The sequence below is a fragment of the Notamacropus eugenii genome, chromosome 5, assembly GCF_028372415.1.
Source record: "Notamacropus eugenii isolate mMacEug1 chromosome 5, mMacEug1.pri_v2, whole genome shotgun sequence".
NCBI classification, from domain to species: Eukaryota; Metazoa; Chordata; class Mammalia; order Diprotodontia; family Macropodidae; genus Notamacropus; species Notamacropus eugenii.
Genome location: NC_092876.1, coordinates 142,539,612 through 142,556,970, shown reverse-complemented (window position 1 = coordinate 142,556,970; position 17,359 = coordinate 142,539,612). Strand labels below are relative to the sequence as shown.

The window sequence follows — 17,359 nt, the reverse complement described above, 5'->3', positions numbered from 1 at the left end:
TATGCTTCCATCTGCATTGCCCATCAGTTCTCTATCTGGAGGCAGACAACATGTTTTATCATAAGTCTTTGGGAATTGTTGTAGGTCCTTGGGTTGATCAGAGTTCCTAAATCTTTCAGAGCTGATTATCTTTACAATATTGTTGTATAAATTTTCTGCTTATTCTGTTGTCATCACTTTGCTTTGCATCACTTATATAAGTTTTTCTGTGTTTTTCCAAAACTATCCCTTTCATCCTTTCTTATAGTACAGCCTCAGTACACTTTGAAGACACTAGGGTTCTGAATAGATTCTTGTTTTTTCTCACCCATTTGAATGTTAGCATCACATCATATGGCTCCTTCTTTTTACTATAATAAATTGACCTGTGTAGGTTTTTCTGGGCTCTTATGTTTCTATTTTAAAGCTACTAGTCAGGTCTGATCATTTAATTTGAAAAAAAAAATGCTTAAAAGACGTTCCATTAAAGGTGTATCTTTAGTCCTCTGTAGGAATATACTCATTTTTGAAGGATGTTATTCCTAGTAGTAAGCTTACCTCTTTTGTCTTTTAGAATATTGTATTCCAAGGTGTCCTTTTATTTTTTTAGTAGCTATCAATTCTTGTGTGATCCTGCTTGTAGTTCCTTGGTTCTTTCTGAGAATTGAAGTAAGAAGAGACTTGAGGTAGGTAGATCCAGCAGCAGGTTATTGCAATAGTCCAGGTGTGAGATGATGAGGGCCTGTACCAGAGTGATGGCAGTGTCAGGAGAGAAGGGGACATATTTAAGAGATGTTGCAAAGGTGAAATTGTCCTCTTTCTGTTGTTGTCCTCATCTTCTCCTGACACTTTAGTCTTTGCTTTTACTATGAAGCTTCCATCTTTCTCCATTCTAAGCCAAGTGTTGAACCCTTAGGGCATCTATAACCTCAAATAACAGCTGCCCATAGCATCAAAAAGTCAAGTACAGGGAATTTTTACCCCTTTTTCCCCCAAATCACCTCATAATTGAAGCAGGCTGAATGCAGGCTCTGCTTTTTATTGTAGACACAACAGAGTGAGTCACACAGGATGAACAAACATGGATCAGTTCTGTTCTGAATCACAAGTATTATATTATTCCTGCTCCTCCACCCCCCCAAAAAAAACACACTCATATTCCAAATGACCCTGTTACTCTCGAACATCATCAGCCTTCCAGGTACCCAAGTATGGGGTCATCTTCTACCCACTGTTGCTGTTTCCCTCCCAGTCTGATGTCCTTCTGTTTACCTGATTAAAGGGGCCATGCCCTGGCTACTTCTTAAATAGGCCCATTCAATGATTGGGCGTTACCTCACCCTAAGTGAGTACCTGCATAGACCTTGGCCTAAAGGGGCCAACTCTCATTGCATTCTGGGCCATCTCCAGTCATCTTGATGAATATCTGGTCACTGGATTCAGATGGCTCTGGAGGAGAAGTGAGGCTGGTGACCTTGCTCAGCCCTCTCACTCAAAACAAAGTCAAGTGCAAGTCATGTCATCATTTCTCTGATGGCATGGTCTTTGGCAAAGAAGGATGAACACAACAACGTGGGGTCATCTTCTACTCCCATTTCTTCCCTCCCCTGCCCCTCAGTCTAATCTGTTACCAAATCTTGTCCATTTTTTCTTTACATCTCTCACATCTATCTTCACAAGATCAATCCTCATCTCAATCCCTCAGGTTCACAACCTGGTTTTAGCCTGGACTCTTCACTACCTGTGACCAATCTTTTGCCAAGACCTGTCAATTTCACCTTGGTAATATCTCTTGAATGTAAGCCCCCTTCTCTCCTCTGACACTGGTACCACTCTGGTGCAAGCCCTTATCACGTCATACCTGAATTACTGCAGTAACCTGCTGGTGAATCTGCCTTTGTCAGGTCTTCCCCCACTCCAGTCTATCCTCCATTCAGTCACCAAAGTAATTGTCCTAAAGAGCAAGTCTGATCATGTCACACACACACACACACACACACACACACACACACACACACACACACACACATACAGAGCTCCCCCTCCCACTCATTAACTTCCAAAGGTTTTCAGTCATCTGCAGGATCAAATACAAAGCCCTTCATAACCAAGCCCCTTTCTGCCTTTCCAGTTTTCTTGCACCCTACTCCCTGATTTGATCCAGTGGCTTCTTGGCTGTTTGCTGTGCCTGTAATGCTCTCCATTCTCATTTCTACCTATTATCTTCCTTCAGATTCCAGTGAAAATCCCATCTTCTGTAGGAAGCTTTTTCCTAACTTCTCTTAATTCTACTATCTTCCCTCTTTTAATTATTTTCTGATGTCCTGCATAGAACTTGTTTATATGTACTTGGTTACATGTTGTCTCCCCCATTGGACTGTGAACTCCTTGTGGGCAGGGGCTGTCTTATTCTCTTTTTGTATCCCTAGTACTTAGCACAGTGCCTGGCATCTTACCACACTGATGGTAAATACCTGAGTAATTCTGACTATATGTATGTTTCTGATTACTTTCCAATAACTAAATGCTATTTCGAGGAATTATCCAGTATTTTGTTTTATATTATGTATACCTTTTTAGAATGAATAATCAGAAGTGCATTCCAAGTAATTGACTAGTAATAAATACAACCTTCCTGACTGTTTTGTGACCTAGCTTTGCTTCCTTTTACACTTACTTTACCACTTACCTTTAAGAATAAAGTATTAATCATAAATGAAACAAATTATCTAGTTTTGTATTAGAAAATGAAAGTTATTTCCTTAGCCATCCTATCCATTGGTGCTTCCTGAATCTTAAGAGATTGTTTAGGAATAACTACTTATTAGTAGGAATGTCCCATCATATCTATGCTAGAGAAAAAGCATACTGTAGAAGGCCCTACCACAAAGAAATACGCTCTAGGACTTTCCATGCAGTGAAGCAAATGTTCTTCCCTATACACTTGAATCTCCCTTCTATACCCCTCTCCCCTCCTCCACACACACACACGTACACACACACACACACACACACACTCACTTAAAGAAATGCAAAGTGTGGGCCATAGCATGGTATCAGGGCCTTTATCAAGAGAGCCAGATTTGAGTTGTGTCCTTCCTATGATCCTGTGCCTGGATCAAAACTAGGTTGTTCCCACTGTAGGTTCTTCCCTCATTATTGCCTTACTTCTTTTGCCCATGAAGTGTTTTTATGAGAGCCTACTGAGGTGGAAGAACCAGTCTTTCATTCCTAGAGGAACCTTCCCTGTGTAGTCTTTATTTAAAGTCACTTGTTACTAGAGTCCAGATGGGCCTCTATGACTGGCAAACACCTCTCCATTGTTAGAAAGGTAGAACAGAAAGTGACTGTTGGAAATGGCACCATCTGTGCCTAGAAGGGAGCATTCTTTCCTTTCCTTTTGGTGGGGGAAGGGAATGTTAAAAATAAGACCTTCCTTGTGCTATGTACTTATACAGGAAGTTCAACTGATTAACCTTGGCTTTCAGGCATTAAAGTCAATGGTTTAGTCCCTTTGAAGAGCTTTTCAAATATGTTTGGCTAGAATCCTCAATTTAATGAGTGTATAAGTCATCTTGTGATTGGGCTATGGAGTGAGAGCTAGCTTGGAAGGGTCCCGACTCAGTTCTCACGTACTTTCCTTTAAAAATGATTCACCACACTAATGTTCACTGTGTCTGTATCACAAGTACATGTATCCCAGAGTTTACTTGTTTTGCTTTCCTGGCATTGGATGAAATTAAAACATTGCTCTTTTAAAACTACTTTGGATGTCTCGTCCTTGACTGTTGTTGGTTTTTTCCAGATAATTTAGACTTTATTTAGCTGTTAACTTTGTAACTTGGATTGTAGTATGACTAGAATAGGTGGTTGGTCATATAGGCAGACTTTACAAGTGTGGTATAGAAAAGGTTTTTCAAACAACTTTGGAAATCTGTATGTTGAGCTAGCGAGGTAAACTTGTGGAATGACGATTTTTTAAAAAATTCTGTTTTTCTTATTGTGGTGCCCCTCCTCCTCCTTCCTTTCCTCTCCCCAATACATATAGTTGCTGGAATGCGTCTAGCTGCCTAGGACCAACCATGAGTGGTTTGTATTTTTTTTGTATCTTTTCCTTCTCTTTCCATTCTTTCCCAGTTCCTGTTTCTCTCCTATGTCCTGTTTAATCAGGGATTTGATCTTGTCAAGGTTTATAGTAGATGATAATGAATTAATTAGGGGACCTAACCAGTGGTAAACACTTTAAAATGTTTTGTTGGGGTTTTTTGTTTTTAATTCAGGGCAGATGTATCAGTCTCTGGAAGGTTCTTGGACAGCAAATCTAATAATAGAAATATCAAGCTTTGGAACCTGCGTAGGCTGGCATCCACTAAAGCAGAAGTCTCTAAACTCTTTAATCACTCACTTCTCTCATTTTTGAGTATTCACCCTTCAATATGTGCGTATTTATGGATTTCAAAATTATATGCACATACTTCTTTCTTTACTTATAATTATGTATATTGTGCAATATTCACAAATGGATTTTTAAAAGGACAGATAATGGTTTGAAAGGAGGTAAGTGCTGAGGAAGGAACAGTTAGAAGTTCACTTCAGCAGTCAGGTGAGAGATGATGTAGGCTGGGACTGGGGGATTGGCCGGGTAAGTAGAGAGAAGGGCAGGTGAGACATCCGTAGGAAGAAACAGCAGCTGACTGTGGACATGAGGTCAAGGAAAAGTGAGAAGTTGAGGGTGACCCCAAGATTGTGAACCTACGTGACTAGAGGGGTGGTGGTGCTGTCCTCAGCAAGAATTGTTAAGTTCTAAGAGGGATGGCCTTGGAAGAAAAGATCATGTAGTAAGTTTTGTGATCTGTTACAACTCATCCAGTCCTGCTCCTCTCTCGTGCCAACTTATTCTGTTCCATTTAGAATGAAAAAGAAGAAGGCAGGCTTCTTATTGGTCACAGCCCTCAAAGAGGCTGACATGAAAGAATCTGAGAGATAGGGATTGGGCGTGCTTGGAGGGGGCAGGCTCTTCCCCCATTGGTACCTATGAAGCTGTTGCTATACAAATGGGGGAACAGATAGTTTATAGCAGCCGTGAGGAACCTAGATTTGGCTCGGGGGGGAGTTTGGTGACTTCCACAACTGTGAGAGAGGGTAGAAAATAGGGGAATCTTGGGAGATAAGGGTAGGCATAGTTGGATTAAGGATGAGACCCACGATTGGCTATCCAGCCAAGCACCTACTGGAATCATCAGAGAGTAATCACTGTGGAGATGGTTCCCACTTTTCTCATTTCTACCAGCAATAACTGCTGACCAAACATCACAAAGTCTGAGATAGGCATAGGAGCTATGGGAGTGGAGATACCTCCCAGACCACTGGGCTTCTAGCCCAACCCTCCCAGAAGTCATCTAAGGAAGCAACTCCTGTGGAGAAGGGGTCCCCACCAACTGCCACACACCGGGCAGACAGACTGGCCTAGCTGACGCAACAAGACCACCATTTTCTTGACCACCATCTTCCCTCAGGTCCTGATGAAGATCATCCAGGACCTTGAAACCAAGAGCCTTGGAACTAGCAGTGCTTCCAGCCCATTGCACTCAGCTGTCATCCTGGGAAACAACCCCTACAGAGATACAGCTTGGCATTTGTTCCTGTCGGGCCTGCAGCCACAGCTGCTGAAGTCCCAGAAAAGAAAGTTCTTGCCACCAAAGTCCTTTGCACTGTCCGGTGGTTCAAAATCAGAAACTGATCATCGTTTTATTAGTGGAAATGACATGGACAAGAGACATTAACATCTACTTTGCCTTTGCACCGTAAGGACCTTGATACTTTGCTAGCTGACTTCTTCCATATGTGTTGTCTCCTCCATTAGAATGTAAATTTCTTGAAGGCAGATACTGTCTTGCTTTGTGTATTCACAGCACTTAGCATAGTGTTTTGCCCATAATAAGTGCTTCATAAATATTTTATTCTTTCATTCATCTTGGAGAAGAAAGGATTTAACTCAACTTCCTATCTTCTGATAGGCAGCTCACATTACATATCCCTTTTGATTAGACTATGGCCCTGGAAGGCCCCTGGGCTCCCACTTTGGAGACTACAGGCTTACACTGCTTTATGCAGTTACCACCCATTTGGTACACATGGAAATCCTTTTCACACACACCCCACCCCTCACTCCAATTTTCAAGAAATTACTATTGCAGTGCTATAGTGCTGTTGTCATGGGACTTGTATTGAGGAATAAACTCTCCACCGTATATATGTGTGTGTGTGTGTGTGTGTGTGTATGTGCTTTGTTAATAGGTTTAGGATTCTAATTAAACTGTAGATCTATGAATGAAATTAGCCTTCCATGTTCAAATCTACAACATAATGATCAAGAAAATTGGGTAAGCTTTTCTTTCAGTTGAAGAATCCATTTATCCATGACATGACTTAGGCTAATTGAGTGCTTATACTCCAGCCAAAATTAGCCATTATTGAGAACAAATTTTTAAAAGTTTGCTTGAGGGGGGGCGGAGCCAAGATGGCGGAGTAGAAAGACGCACATACACATAACTCCAAACCCACAACCCATAGAACGGCTACAGGGAAGTAACTCACGGCGAATTCTGCACCCAGAGGCCACGGAACATTGGAGCGAGGGAGATTTCTGTTCCGGAGAGACCTGCAAACCTCTCGCGGGGGGTCCTTCACGCTGCAGACTGGGCACCGGGACTGGGAGCTGAGTGCAGCCCTGCCCTGCCGCGGCCGCGGCACCAAGAGGAAAAGATCTGAGGGGGCTTCAGGGACAGGATCTCCAGCGGCCACGCGGGTCCCTCCACCCACAGAGGGACCTGCAAACCTCTCACAAAAGGTCCATCGCGCTGCAGACGTGGAGCCCAGCCCAGACCTGCCGCGGCCACAGCACCGAGAGGTACAGATCCGAGCGGGCTTCAGGGACGGGATCTCCAGCGGCCGCACAAGTCCCTCCAACCACAGGTGACGGGGGTCGGTGAGAGAGTCTCTTTGGCGGGTCGAGAGGGGAGTGGGGTGCCCCCATAACTCAGGCCCCCCCCCGGGAGGTAGAAGCTGAGAGGCAGCTGCAGACCGGGGCTCCCCAAGGGGGCAGGAGCCTGGATCCATTGTGGAAGGTCTGTGCATAAACCCCCTGAGGGAACTGAGCCTGAGAGGCAGCCCTGCCCCAACCTCAGCACCTGAACTTAATCTCACACTGAATAGCAGCCCTGCCCCCACCAAAAGCCCTAAGGCTGGAAGCAGCATTTGAATCTCAGACCCCAAACGCTGGCTGGGAGGATCAGGAGGCAAGGTGGGTGTGAGGAGAATATTCAGAGGTCAAGTCACTGGCTGGGAAAATGCCCAGAAAAGGGAAAAGAAATAAGACTATAGAAGGTTACTTTCTTGGTGAACAGGCATTTCCTCCCTTCCTTTCTGATGAGGAAGAACAATGCTTACCATCAGGCAAAGACACAGAAATCAAGGCTTCTGTGTCCCAGCCCACCCAGTGGGCTCAGGCCATGGAAGAGCTCAAAAAGAATTTTGAAAATCAAGTTAGAGAGGTAGAGGAAAAGCTGGGAAGAGAAATGAGAGACATGAAGTCAAAGCATGAACAACAGATCAGCTCCCTGCTAAAGGAGACCCAAAAAAATGTTGAAGAAAATAACACCTTGAAAACTAGCCTAACTCAATTGGCAAAAGAGGTTCAAAAAGCCAATGAGGAGAAGAATGCTTTCAAAAGCAGAATTAGCCAAATGGAAAAGGAGATTCAAAAGCTCACTGAAGAAAATAGTTCTTTCAAAATTAGAATGGCACAGATGGAGGCTAAGGACTTTATGAGAAAGCAAGAAATCACAGAACAAAGCCAGAAGAATGGAAAAATGGAAGATAATGTGAAATATCTCATTGGAAAAACAACTGACCTGGAAAACAGATCCAGGAGAGACAATTTAAAAATTATGGGACTCCCTGAAAGCCATGATCAAAAGAAGAGCCTAGACATCATCTTTCATGAAATTATCAAGGAAAACTGCCCTGAGATTCTAGAACCAGAGGGCAAAATAAATATTCAAGGAATCCACAGAACACCGCCTGAAAGAGATCCAAAAAGAGAAACTCCTAGGAACATTGTGGCCAAATTCCAGAGTTCCCAGGTCAAGGAGAAAATATTGCAAGCAGCTAGAAAGAAACAATTCAAGTATTGTGGAAATACAATCAGGATAACGCAAGATCTAGCAGCCTCTACATTAAGGGATCGAAGGGCATGGAATAGGATATTCCAGAAGTCAAAGGAACTAGCACTAAAACCAAGAATCACCTACCCAGCAAAACTGAGTATAATACTTCAGGGGAAATAGAGGATTTTCAAGCATTCTTGATGAAAAGACCAGAGCTGAAAAGAAAATTTGACTTTCAAACACAAGAATGAAGAGAACCATGAAAAGGGGAACAGCAAAGAGAAGTCATAAGGGACTTAGTAAAGTTGAACTGTTTACATTCCTACATGGAAAGACAATATTTGTAACTCTTGAAACATTTCAGTATCTGGGTACTGGGTGGGATTACACATACACACATGCACACACGCACACATACATAGAGACAGAGTGCACAGAGTGAATTGAAGAGGATGGGATCATATCTTAAAAAAAAGTGAAATCAAGCAGTGAGAGAGAAATATATTGGGAGGAGAAAGGGAGAAATGGAATGGGGCAAATTATCTCTCATAAAAGAGGCAAGCAAAAGACTCATTAGTGGAGGGATAAAGAGGGGAGGTGAGAGAAAAACATGAAGTCTACTCTCATCACATTCCACTAAAGGAAAGAATAAAATGCACACTCATTTTGGTAGGAAAACCTATCTCACAATACAGGAAAGTGGGGGATAAGGGGACAAGCAGGGTGGGGGGGATGATAGAAGGGAGGGCATGGGGAGGAAGTGCAATTCGAGGTCGACACTCATGGGGAGGGATAGGATCAAAAGAGAATAGAAGTAATGGGGGACAGGATAGGATGGAGGGAAATATAGTTAGTCCTATACAACACAACTATTATGGAAGTCATTTGCAAAACTACACAGATTTGGCCTATATTGAATTGCTTGCCTTCCAAAGGGAAGGGGTGGAGAGGGAAGGAGGTAAAGAAGTTGGAATTCAAAGTGTTAGGATCAACTGTCGAGTAATGTTCTTGCCACTAGGAAATAAGAAATACAGGTAAAGGGGTATAGAAAGCTATCTGGCCCTACAGGACAAAAGAGAAGACGGAGACAAGGGCAGAGAGGGATGATAGAAGAGAGAGCAGATTGGTCATAGGGGCAATTAGAATGCTTGGTGTTTGGTGGGGGAGGGGATAAAAGGGGAGAAAATTTGTAACCCAAAATTTTGTGAAAATGAATGTTAAAAGTTAAATAAATAAATTTAATTTAATTAAAAAAAAAAAGTTTGCTTGAGCATTTACGATAGAACATTTCAGAAGGCCATTTGAATCCATAATGAGGCATATGAGGACATTGAGGTCGAATGCTGGAAGGCTAGCAAAAAAATAAAAGCAATATTACTGGGGACAAATTAGTCTTGAAGTTTGCCTTCCATGTTCTTGAACATTAAAGGCATCTGAACATGTTTGTGGTAACCTTTTCCATGCAACATAACTCAGGTCAAACTGAACCTGCTTTAGTTAGTGAACTTTTTATTGGTACAATGGAAGCCTAAACAATTTGACCTCTGGACAGTAATACTGTTTGCTTTTAGGTGGTCACAAGTAGAGATCTTGGTCTCTAGCATGTAACAAATGCTGTTAAAGACAAAAAGAATATTTAGTTTGGTACACTGATTCATCAGTGACGCTGTCATTCAGAATAGTTATGGACATTAAATTGTCTGACTTTTTGGCATTGAAAAGAACAAATGGAAAGAAATAAAACTTCTGCAACACAAAAATAGTTTGGAAAATTATTAAAATAAATTTCACCAGGAAAAAAATTTACATGTTACCAGGGAACTGATCATTCTTCTTTGTTGTGATCATCTAGGACAGGGGGCAAGGAAAGGACATCAGATACTTATCTCTCAGGAAGAAATTAAAATAACTTGTTTCTTGTTTTTAATAGCTCATGATAGGAACAAATTATTTTTACTTTTAAATACTTTTTAAAAATTTATTTTGGGTAATGTCATGGTTTTGTAGTGTAGTTTAATCAATTTAATTTAATTGCATAATGGACCTCAACACTTAAACAATCTTGCTGTTTTGCCATATAATTATATTTCAAATATGATTAAAGACATTTTACTAACGATGTCCATGGATAACCATAATGTTTCTGGATCACATAACTAGGAAATACCTGCAGACTAGCACTGAGAGAACTTACTATTACTTAGTAGAGGATAGTTAAGGAACTCTCCACTGAACTGTCAGGAAGTTAGATGAGACTTTGACAACCTGCTGCTCTGTCTGTGGGAAAACCTTCATTATGTGAGTTTAAAATGGCATATGAGTGGACATGTATGGGATAGTGGGTCAGATCTTAGATTTGAAGTGAGACATACTCCAGCGCTTCACGTTCTGCCTCTGATATCCAGGAACTAGGTGACTATGAGCAAGTGACTTCCTCTCTCTGAACTTCTCTGGGAGATGGGAAGAAGCCTCACAGGCTTGTTGATGAAACACTTGGCAAACTTTAAAGCATCAATGTTAGTTACTGTTTTTTACATAAAGCTTATTTTTTATTCTTAATCAGGGGTGGGAAGCCTGTGGCCCTGAGGCCACATGTGGCCCTCTAGAACCTTGAGTGCAGCCCTTTGACTGAATCCAAACTTCACAGAACAAATTCTTTTCTTGAGGTCACAGGGTCCCCACTCTGTTCTTAAATGTTCAGTGTTTTGTCTTACTGATACGACAAATAAAATGAAACACTAACTAGTTGAAGTGGGATTTATGAGGGCTAGAATTATTAAAAATCGAAAGAATAAGCCACATGAATAAGGACTTTCCTTTAACCTTGAGGGGGAAATTATTTGAAAGGTAGTCCTCTGTCTCTGGTTTTCCTTTAGAGAAGATCCTTTGTTAATATTCACGAATATTTACAGTGGTTCAGTATAGTCTCACAGCTTTAAATGAAAGTAACATGTGTTTCCATCTCAACAGATTTTGGTTTTGGAAATTTCTTTAAGAGTGGTGAACCACTGGCTACCTGGTGTGGCAGCCCTCCTTATGCAGCCCCAGAGGTCTTTGAAGGACAACAGTATGAAGGACCACAACTGGATATTTGGGTATTTTCTTTCTTTCTATATTAAATATATCTTGTGAGTGTTCCCTTACTCTCTATCCTGTGAACTTTTCCTGTCCCAACATTCTCTCCTGATGACCTCGTCTGCTTTCATGGATTTATTGTCATTCCTATGTAGATAACTCCCAGATTTATATATCCATTCCCAGTCTTTCCCCAAGCTTGAATCTCCTGTCACTAAATACCTGTTGTACATTTCAAATTGGATGTTCTGTACACATCTCGAACTTAACTCCTCTTCCTCCACAAACCCACTTGTCTTGCAAACTTCTCTATTTCCCTTAAAGATACTAACATACCTTCAGTCTCCCCAAGCTCATGACCTCAGTGTTATCCTTGATTACTCACTGTACCCACACAGATATAAATGAAAGAATGAAAATGGGCTCTCTGTGTGCCAGAGATACAGAGGAAAGCAGAAACACTCCCTGCCACTAAGGAGCTTACATTATGTGGTCAGAATGGTGGACAACAGTCAGAAGCAACCTGTGAGATGCCTCTTTTCTGCCTTGCTGTCTCCTATGTCAGGCCCCTTCTTTCTGTTGCTCTAGTAGCCATTCACCTGTCACCAAGATCATTCCCCCAACCTCCTGATTGGCCTCTCTGCCTCCTCCATTCCTAGCTGTCAGATTTCTGCCAAAGTGCAGACCTGATTATGTTACCTTCATTACTCTTGTCAACTCCAGGGGCCCCGTCTGGACACCAGGATCAAACATAACTCCATTTGTTCAGCTTTTAAAGCCCTTCACAACCTGACCCTGACCTCTTTCCACAGATCATTCACTCCTCTTTAGCCAAATCTCCTTTTTCTCTGTTTGTCATATACAATACTCTGTTTCCTGTTTCTGGGCCTCCTTCAGCCTTCCCTTCAAAAAACCCTACTTTTCATGCACTGTTACCTCCAGTCCCTTGACCCCTCAATTCTCTCCCAAGAGCCACCTCCCCTGCACTAGCTTCTTTTTCCTCTTTTCCCCATCTTGACTTCTTGCTGAGCCAATTCAACTCAACATTGTTATCATATCCCCGATTACACTCAACCTTGAATCTCTCCCACCATTCACCCCCTTCATTTCTACACACACTCCTGAAGGAAGATGGAGAAAATTACACAACCATTCTGACTGGGTCCACAACAAATTTAAGTTGGCACAATGTCATCTTGGCCCTCACAGCTGTAAGAAAATCCTGCTGTACTTCCCTTATCAACTTACTCTTCCACTCTCCTGAGCAGCTTTTCCAAACTTTTTCATCCCTCCTCAAACATCTCATGGCTCCCCCTTTCCCCTCTCCCAGCTGAGAACCTCCCTTCATATTTACCAGAAAAAGCTGAAGTCATTTGCCATGACCTCCTTCTTCTTCAGTTACTTAGGTGCCATTAAAATGGCTTTACTCCTTACCCTCTAAACTTGTTCAAGCAATCCACTGCCATGCTTTCTCCTCCAATGGATTGCCCTCTCTGTCATCGCCTACTTATCACTTATTTTTGGTCTCTCTCTACTATCTGTCTACTGGCTCATTTCCTATTGCCTACAAACATGCCCATTTCTCCCCCGTTCTGGAAAAAATCCTCACATTATTCTTCTATTCCTGCTATTGTCCCATATGTCTTCTATCTTTTGTAGCTAAACTCCTCAAAAAGGCTGTCTACAATAGGTGCCCAGCCTTCTCTCCTGTCACTCTTTTCTTAACCCCTTATCTAATTCAGCTTCTGACCTTATCACTTCTCTGAAACTGCCCTCTCCCAATGTACTAATGATCTCTTGGTTGCAAAATCCACTGGCCTTTTCTCAGTGGATTCTCCTTGACCTCTCGGCAGCTTTGGATAGTGTCTATCACTGCAGTTTGATGCTATACTCTCTCTAGGTTTTAGAGATACTGCTGTCTCACTGACTGCTTCTTCTCTGTTTCTTTCACTGGCTCTTCCTCCAGGTCACACCCTCTAACTCTAGGTTCTCTCAGGATTCTGTCCTGAATCCTCCTCTCTTCTTGTAAACTACTTCACTTGGTGATCAGCTCCCTTAGGGTTTTATTATCATCTCTATACTAATGATTCTCAAATCTACCCATCCTGCCCTAAACTCTCTGCTGACCTTTAACCTCAGATCTTCAACTGCCTTTCAGATATCTCGAAATGTATGTCCAATAGACATCTTAAACTCAATATATCCAAAATAGAATCCATTATCTTTTGCCAAAAAACCTTCCCCCTTCCTTCCTATTTTCCATGTTACTATAGCAGATAACACCATTCTACCTATCTCTCAGGCTCACAAAGTAGGAGTCATCCTGGATTCCTCACTATCTCTCACTCCTATGTCTAATCGTTGCCAAGGCCTATTGATTTTGCCTTTGCAACATCTCTCATATATATGCCCCCTTCTCTCCTCTGACATTTCCACCACTCTAGGGCAGACCTTCATCACCTCACACCTGGACTATTGCAATAGCCTGATAGTACACCTACCTCCCTCAAGTCTCTCCCCATTCCAGTGTATTCTTTATTCAGTCCACTAAAGTCATTTTCCTGAAGCACAGGTCTGACTATATGACATGTCTTCCCTACATATACACTCTATAATCTACAGTGGCTCTCTGTTTCCTGTATTATCAAATACAAAATGCTGTGTTTGACCTTCAAAGCCCCTTATAACCCAACCCCCTCCTACCTTTTCAGTCTTCTTACACTTTACTTCCAGACACATAATCTTCAAGCCAGTGACACTGAACTCTTCCACAAAGAAGACTGTCTCTTGGCTCTGGGCAGTTTCTCTGTCTGACCCCCAAGCCTGGAATGCTCTTCTTCTTCCACTTTGACTACTGACCTCCTGCCTTTAAGTTCCAGCTAAAATTCCACCTCTCCCAGCAAGCTTTCCTTAACTCTTCTTAATTCCAGTGCTTTCCCTCTATTAATTATTTTTTATGTATGCTGTATACAGATTGCTTTGTGTAGATTTGTTTGTGTATTGTCTCCTCCATTATAAAGCCATTTAAAGGCCGGGCCTATCCATAGTGTCTAACACCCAAGTAGTTACTTAATACCTCTTTATCGACTAACTGCTTAGAATGTATTCCCTCCTTACCTGTACCTTATACAATTCTGCTCTTCCTTCAAGATGAAACTCAAGCACCACCTTCTCCTCAAAGTTTTACCTGATTTCTTCCAGTTGCTAAAGCTCTCTCTCCTTCCCTTGTATTTTACCACTTTGTATTGACTTTTACTTATTCTGTGTATTGTTATGGATAGACTTTTCTCCCTTTAGAATCTAAATGCTTTGAAAATAGGTTTTTTCATTTATTGTATTTGTATCCCTAATAGTCTAGTGCCTAATAAATATTGATTGATGGATTAATAATATTCAATCCTTTGACTCATCCCCAAGGTTCCCAGCACTTAAGCAGTAGATATTGGTTTTTTCTGTCCATTGGACTCTGTCATAAGACCTCATTGAACAGGCTAACCAGGAAAGGGATTCTGATATCAAATGTGTGAACCTTCCCTAGATCCACAGTTCTTAAAATTCAGCAGTCATCTAAGGGGCTCTTGATATTGTAGGGGAAAAAAACCTCAAGGTTTCAGATTTCTTTCATTTCTAAGATTCTCTGTTTCTGAAAAATTCAAACAGGAATTTTGCCTTCTTCAATCAATGAGACTTTAATAGTAACTGAAGATACTTAACAAAGTAAATTGCATTTGAAATATTAGATAGTACAGTGGATGCATTATTATTTTTTATCTTAGAGCATGGGAGTAGTTCTTTACGTCCTTGTCTGTGGAGCTCTGCCTTTTGATGGACCAACTCTTCCTATCCTGAGGCAAAGGGTTCTGGAAGGAAGATTCCGAATTCCTTATTTCATGTCAGAAGGTAAGCGATTTGTGTTGCTGATTATACTTTACAGATTTTAAGCTCTGAATGAACTGCCTTCCTAAAAGTCTCTATGTTTTCCAAAAGTTGTAGGTGGCAAAAGAAAAAAAGTGACTGAGTCATTTCAGAAGTTATGGAAATGAGAAAAAACTACTCTGTGTAGGTGACACAAAGAGTTCCAGCCTTCCTTGTGACTGAAAACAGAAACAGTTTAACAGATTAAAAGCAGCAAGTCTTTTCAGTCCCATTCACCCTGAGTCTATAAATATCTCAGTTTTATTTTAGACAAACACATTGAAAATACAGATTCACAACCATTTTTATTCTGAATAGAAAATAGATTTTTCTTTTTCCTTTGGCAGGATGTCACAAACTAGTAACAACTAATTGGCAGAGTTATTTAATTGAATTGATAATTTCCTAGTACCTTCCAGCCTCCTTCGGATTGTTATATAGGAGGAAGTTATTTATATCTCTTCTTTGAGTAAATTTTAGATTGTCATCCTTGCTGTTATTTCCATCTCTGTAAACCCAAACATGTTACGAAATTACTAATCTTAATTCTGTTAATAACTAAAGTTGACTGGCAGTTTTTCCTGAATTTACTATTGATTACACATCTTTAAATGAAGAAGTCATTTAGGGGGAAATCTTTGTAAATTACTGTAAAATCTACCCGAGAGCCTATGCAGCTCTTAAAGGACACATGTATGATAAATATCCTAATCTTGCTTCAACTTTTTTACTTAAAAATACCTTGTCTAATTTCTAAACTATGGCTAACATTGAGAGTTATCAAAGAAGCTCATTCTCAGAGAGGGATGCTGTGAAATCTATCAGAAGTCTGTACATTTATTTACTGAAAAGGCTAAGTAGAAGTTTTTCCTCTTTATCACAAACTCCTTAAGAGACATGAATAAGGTTGGAAGCTACTTATGAACAGGTTTTTAATTCCCTGTTTCAAGAGTAAAATTTAGGGTTTTTTAAAAAAGTTTTAAGAGAGCTCAGGAGTTTGTTTTCTGTTAATGAGAAAGTCCATTTAGTACAAAAATGGGACAGACGCAACTCTGACCATGGTTTTTAACTCTCCATGATTGCCAGCATACATTTCAGCAGCATTCATTTGCACATGGACCTATATTTCAAATAAGGCAAAGATAATTGTATTTGACGGGTGTTTTGTTTGTTTCTTTTTAACTTTTTCCTTTCCCTAGAGTGTGAGCATCTCATCCGAAGGATGTTGGTCTTAGATCCATCTAAGAGGCTGACAATAGCCCAGATAAAAGAGCACAAGTGGATGCTAGTGGAAGTTCCTGTACAAAGACCTGTTCTTTATCCACAAGAGCAAGAAAATGAACCTTCTCTGGGGGAGTATAATGAGCAGGTCCTGCGGCTAATGCATAGCCTTGGAATAGATCAACAGAAAACAATGGAGGTAAGGAAAGGAACCAGAGCTGTTTTCTGATTTGATTATTCTTGGCATCTCTAAAAATAATGTGATAGATGCTCGGTGAGTAGAAGTAAAATAGCACAAGCAATAGAATAAAAGGCATTGTCCTCAAGTAAGTAGATTGGAAGAGGAGGTGGGTCAGCCATCTAACAAGATAGATAATAGCTGAGATAGTCAGAGTACTGCACTGGTACACATGGAATAGGAAGATCTGGATAATGACCTCCCGTCTGTTGGGCATATCATCTGTGGAAAGCTTGAGTGAGGTAGTGAGGAAAACTTCAGAGGGGCTGTGATCAGCACTGATGTCTTAAAGTAATGCAGTGATTATGCCTTTGCACAGTGCCTGGCACATAGTAGGTACTCAGTGAATGTTTATTCCCCTTCCTTCTTCGCAATCAGAACTGTCACCAGAATAAGTAGTTCAGGTTAGAGCAGTCTCCTACTATCCATTTACTTATATTGTATCAGTCCCGTCCCTTGTACTTTCTACCAAAAAAATGAGAAGAGCTGCTAGAGGTAAAGACTTGTGCTTTCCCACTCAGAAAAGAAAAAGATTAGCAAGTGAATTCTAGGAAGATAATTCCTAGAAGTTGGATAAAGTTATGTCAGTGTGTCAAAAATGGTTGAAAAATGAGGGGGAATTGGGATGGGAGCCCTTAGGCAAGGAAAGGGCAAAGAAAACACAAAAAAGAAATGGGGGGGGGGGGTAATAGAGTAGACAAGTGAACAAGAAACAGAAGGAGATTTAGATTGAATTGGATGTTTTAGAGGTCACAGAACTGAG

The 17,359-nt window shown here is 41.1% G+C and overlaps 1 protein-coding gene across 1 annotated transcript in view; it reads left to right on the top strand.

Moving 5' to 3' along the window:
• SIK2 (salt inducible kinase 2) overlaps nt 1-17,359 on the top strand; it is a 160,661-nt gene that overhangs the window by 118,891 nt on the left and 24,411 nt on the right. Inside the window, exons 5-7 of the mRNA XM_072611135.1 lie at nt 11,118-11,242; nt 14,999-15,122; nt 16,337-16,557. Of these exons, the coding sequence (XP_072467236.1) occupies nt 11,118-11,242; nt 14,999-15,122; nt 16,337-16,557 (470 nt within the window). The remainder of the gene's footprint in view (nt 1-11,117; nt 11,243-14,998; nt 15,123-16,336; nt 16,558-17,359) is intronic.